Here is a 5798-nt window from a genome sequence, read left to right as displayed (position 1 = left end):
CGTAAAAGAATGACCTGTGGTCCACTTGGAAATTGTGTGGACCCTGCTCGACCCCCTCACCTGATGTTTTCTAGAAACGGCGCTGTTGCGTACTCCATTGCCGTAAAGCTTCATTCCTTTTGAAATCGTTTTCATTACAGCTTCCACAATCTCTAAATGGCCTAAAGGATATTACGCCATGTTTAAACCCACCGAGGGATGTCCCAATGGATTTAAAGAAGGATCGGTGACACACCATTCAGAAGCCAATAATCTGATTGGATCACCATTCAATCTATCTGGTGACTACTCACAGTCGACCTTTACCCACGAATTCTGTGTGATGTCCGAGACTAAAGATGGCGAAGATTGGGAACTCGGACAGTATTGTATATTGAGAGCTGGTGGAGCCTGTCCAATAGGTATAACATCTTGAGCAATTATAACTGAAATCAATACCAATAGTTGTTTGACTGGTGAAGAGTGTAAGGAAGATTTCTACGTTCGCTGGTACCAGTGATCCATGGCTCTCAGTCCATCCATCGAGAAACACTGCAATAGCTCTGGGACCTTTCTATCGTGCTTACTCTTGAGCCTGGATTTCTGTTAAGTCGACTCTCATTGTACCCCTCCTATAATTTCTCGTTCTTTCCAGGATTTGAAGAAGGATTCATTCAATTTGATGATGCACCAGAAGTTGCTGGGGAATCGATAGAGACACAGACTTCCGGTAAACTACCTGATGGGATATTTACCGAGGATGTTGGGATACACGTCTGCTGTAGAAACGATGGATATGTAAACGAACCAATCAGTATGCCACTAGATAAACCGTTTGTGTTGATACCGTACGATTATCGCCACCCTTGTCAACATGTCGATGGTGAGTAATTAACAGAATAAGAAGGTTTTACCTTAAATTTGGAATATGGCTTCAGAAAGTGAAAAAACGAAACGAAACAAATCTGTGGATGTGAATTAAATAAAGCACCACTTATACATGATTCTACAGTTGTCTTCCATGATTTGATGCAACCTTGGCAGATGAATCGACATCTTAAAGATCTAAGGCATCAATTTATGTATTTTTCAGGTGCGGAGGGTTACAACGAGTTTTTTAGATTTGCTAATGATGTTTCCGGTGTGGCTAAATTAAGTGGTGAAACTAACTTTGTATTCGACATGTTTAATAAGTTTAAACTTCACTTCTGCTACTACGTTCCTTATCAGAAAGGTAGACAACTCTTTACTCACTCTAGAAACATTCAGCAATAATTTGACTTTTTTGTTACCAATTAGAGTGACTGGCTGAGCTGAAAGGAGATCAATATTTCCAAATTTTTAACGTCACTTAAAGCTGCCACTACTATATTTCTGACTACGGGCGTAAGTGCACCCTAATGTTACGCCGATTTCTTGATTCTTACTCACCTGATTGTTGACAATATATTCAAATCGACGCCATGTTTATCTTTCAGATTGTGGAAAAGTTATTACGTTATCGCCAGATGAACCGGAAGTGACATTTTCATCTCCAGGTAACCCAGACGGATATGACGACAACCAAGAGTGTACGTGGTTGATTGAGGTAAAGGTCGTGATCTAGTGTTTGTTTCTATACAATTATAAACACTGTAGAGTAGATTTTGTAGTAGAAATTTGAAGGGTATAAGTTTGTAGTTTGTCAGTGTGCTAACATTCTGTTAATGATTCTTTTTGTTCAGGGCCCTAGAAACTGTAATATTCTGTTAAATTTTGAGGAGTTTGATTTTGAGGTTGTGGATGAGAAATGTAAAGATGGTGTTGAGATTAGATATAATCAGATTGGACAAACTGGATTTAGGTAAGAGTACATCACCAGTACCATATACGTTTCGTTTTTGTTCCATTTCGCTAGGCGTGTATTAAGCATATCAGAGATAGGTATCGTGTGCTAAACTTGCTATATATCTAAACTCTGTCACCCCATCTTCTGTGGATCATAAAATAGCATCATCGTTACAGGTATTGTGGGGAACAGATAGAGAAAAGCATTAGAAGTATCAATAATTTTATAGTATTATGGATGAAAACTGATATGTCTGGTAGTCGGAAAGGATTTAAAGCTAATGTCAAGTTGATAACACGTAAGTATCTTTATCACAATATCACAATAAATAGTGAAACTCCTCCAACAAACCGGTTGGCTTCTCATCACACTAACAGAACTTGCCGATGTAGAGGGTAAATGGCATACTACAGACGTCGGATTAAAAATGTGAATGGCGCAAAGGGATGCTATCTTTGTCCCGATACACAATCCTCTTTACAATCCATTTAATGTTCATTTCAAGATAATCTAAAGTGTCGTCTACCTGTGTTTCAGCTGATGACCTCTGTTATGAAGCTAGTGATAGAGGTAAATCATATCGAGGAACTGTGAATTACGACAGAGAGTTCACACATTGTGTACCTTGGAGTCAAACCACCAATTGTCCCTATCACCAGTTCTCTGATACGTAAGTTTGGGAAGCTCTTCGGGAACCACCTGCCAAATCTCATCTTTACAATGTCAAGCTATTGCACTCAAGGTATAAGACCAACGTTGTAATTGTTTGACATTGTGATGATGGCCAAATCTCTGCTCAGTTTGGATTTACCGTATTATTTGAATTTAATTAGTTTCTTGAAACCAACCGATCGAAGAGAAGACTGATGCCCCTGTCCTGGCACAATTTCCCTCATTGCACACTGCGTGGCTTGGTGTAGCCTCCTGACATCAACGAGTTATTCTTAGAGAGGATCAACACTTTTTCATACGTCCTAAGAGATTCTCATTTTTAGACCTTACGATTTTTACAGAGGATCTGGGGCACCATTAGAAGAGAATTATTGCAGAAACCCAGATGATACTTTCAGACCGTGGTGCTATATCCGGAACGGAGAAGGGGAATGTATGAGAAACTATTGTGATGTTTGCGGCTTCGGTACGTTTTCCATGTTCTTAGCTTGGTATGATGAGGGTATTCCCCTTTCGATTATAGCGCTATAATCGTATGGTAGACCGCATAGGCGGTAGATCAAGGGTTTTTCTTGGGTCATCTTGTTTCTGGTGTGTGTTCTAGAGAAGCTGTTATCAATGTAAAACACGAACGAAGCGCGGCATAGCCCAGTTAATTATAAAGACCAAGGGTTTATATCAAGACATCTGGTTATCTCTCATCTGCAGCTGTTATCAGTGTAAGATATTGATAAACAACAGTGATGTGCAGCATCACGCAAAAAACAGCAGGTGCTTATGAGAAAGATAATTCCCTGAATCGTACCGAAATTCTCATTTAAGCACATGTCCCCAAAGATAACGAAAAATTTAAAAACTTGTTTATTACAGAGAGTCTGTATGATAAGGACGCAGATTGTGAGAAGCTAAAAGCTGATGGATTCTGTTTAAAACCAAGAGATGAAGTCATTTCTAAATGCGCCAAGACTTGTGATCTCGAAGCTATTAAATCTGATTTAGGTGAGTAATCGCATCTTGATCATTTGTTATGACCCCGGAGATTACCATTCCTGCGCCATCCCCAGTTCTACAAAAGTAACTCCAAATTTTTAACATATTCTTCATTTCAGTGTTAACTATTTCCTGCCCGGCACCAAGCATCCCAGAAGATTCCGAGACTCTGTTTGATCCCGATGATACTTACTCTGTTGGAGATGCAGTTACCTTCAAATGTAAAACCGCAAGTGATTCCCATAATGTGACCTGTTTGTCGGATGGGACGTGGTCAGCTGCCCAATTCGTATGTGGAGGTAAGATATGAAAACTGGACCTGACCTTGTTGGGATCTAGGACGGTACCATCTTCACAATGTCAAGCTATTACATACCTCGTCTTATACCTTGACTACAATAGCAACCTTCCTTTTATCAAGAGAGCAATTTTGTTATTTTTATGATTGGAAAACCGTCGGTTAGTAATAGCTTGACATAGTGAATATTGCGGGAATGGGGTTGGTAATAGCTTGACATAGTGAATATTGCGGGAATGGGGTTGGTAATAGCTTGACATAGTGAATATTGCGGGAATGGCTTGACATAGTGAATATTGCGGGAATGGGGTTGGTAATAGCTTGACATAGTGAATATTGCGGGAATGGGGTTGGTAATAGCTTGACATAGTGAATATTGCGGGATTGAGGTTGGTAATACCTTGACATAGTGAATATTGCGGGAATCGGGTTGGTAATAGCTTGACATAGTGAATATTGCGGGAATGAGGTTGGTAATACCTTGACATAGTGAATATTGCGGGAATGAGGTTGGTAATACCTTGACATAGTGAATATTGCGGGAATGAGGTTCGTAATAGCTTGACATAGTGAAGATAGATTTCCAACTTTTGACAGGTTGTTCACCGGGCTGGACTCGTCACCATGGAGATTGTTACCAATATTTTAAAGATGTTTCCTCCTTTACTGTTGCTGAAAAATCCTGTCAGGACCTTGGTGGAATTATGGCTGCCAGTAAAACACAAGAGGAAGTAGACTTTCTTTCTTCACTAAGGTAAGCATTTTGAATGTTTTTTGCAAGTCAAAATCGGGCAAATCCATGCAAACTATGAAAACATAAACCTTACAGCTCTGTCCTTCATTAACAGGCACTCACACCATGGTGATCACTAGTAGGTGAGGGGGGCAAACTTTTTAAGAGGGCTCAACTATGTGACTCATCAACACATTCAAGTTATCTGAGGAACTTCATCATTACGCTGCGTACTCTGAAACTTTCAACTTCATGTTTAGGGACATAAAGTAGACCCTAGGCAATCATCTGTTTGGGTAAAGTATCCACAACTGTTGTACATTCATCAACAGCATCTCCTTTAAGTTTTTACACATTTCAGACCAAAGACTGCCAAGATATGGATTGGTCTGACGGACAGAGCGGAGGAAGGGACCTTCAAGTGGCTGGATGGGTCATCTGTCGTCTGGGATAATTGGGCAGAAGGTAAGGCGGTTTATTAAAAGATTCCCAAGATTCGTAGAGACAACGCACATGTTCTGAGTCACTCTGGTCTTCAGATGGGAGATATTGGATTACCCGCAATGTAGGACAAGCCATAAAAACGTTTGACTTTTCTTGCATTCTACGTTCATGGCATAGAGATATGTTGATATATTCCTATCGTTTGTAAAACGAAATGAACCTATTAAAGAGGCCCTCACACCATAGTGATTACCAGTTGCGTACGGTTTCTCATATTACTGGGTTGTGTGTTGCGTTCAGAACTTGTGGTCACTTTCATTATTAGCAACCATACGGTTAGCCGCTATGATGTGAGGGCCCCTTTAGTAAATAAAAGTAATATTTTGTATTAAAGGTTCTCCCAATGGTCAATATGGACATGAAGATTGTGTAGTGATGTATGGTGAACAGGTCAACAGTAAATGGAATGATCACCCTTGTTCTTCTCAACATTACCAATATCCTTTCATCTGTCAGTATACACCTTCAGGTAGGTTCTCACAGTTTATCCCAAACGGCGTTTTGTCGCATTGCGTTTCGCAGTTTCAACATCCCTATACCCTGCAGTGTATCCTTCTTGTAGCGTTTTACTGAATACCTTTAAATATGTATAGCTAATTGTGGACAAAGGTAGAGACCAAGTGGGCATGGGCATTTCTATTTTCTATTACAGAACGCGAGCTGTGTATTAACAGACGCAGTGATTGCAGAGAGTTACTGGAAGAAACGCCTACAATGTGTCACGATTATCCCGACTTCAGTTCTGAAAATTGTGCAGTTGACTGTGGTCTTTGTAAATCAGAATCTATAGAAGG

The 5798-nt window shown here is 40.0% G+C and overlaps 1 protein-coding gene across 1 annotated transcript; it reads left to right on the top strand.

Annotated features, from left to right (window-relative positions):
- Positions 1-4366: 4366 nt before the first annotated feature.
- LOTGIDRAFT_78129 (hypothetical protein) lies at positions 4367-5457 on the top strand (the record flags this gene model as incomplete). Its single annotated transcript, XM_009060343.1, has 3 exons — positions 4367-4521; positions 4862-4965; positions 5339-5457. Coding segments are annotated over 3 exons (378 nt in total), but the record flags the coding sequence as incomplete, so codon positions are not given.
- Positions 5458-5798: the final 341 nt, after the last annotated feature.

The sequence above is a fragment of the Lottia gigantea genome, assembly GCF_000327385.1.
Source record: "Lottia gigantea unplaced genomic scaffold LOTGIsca_42, whole genome shotgun sequence".
In the NCBI taxonomy this organism is placed as follows: domain Eukaryota; kingdom Metazoa; phylum Mollusca; class Gastropoda; family Lottiidae; genus Lottia; species Lottia gigantea.
This window is presented reverse-complemented; position numbering and strand designations above follow the sequence as displayed.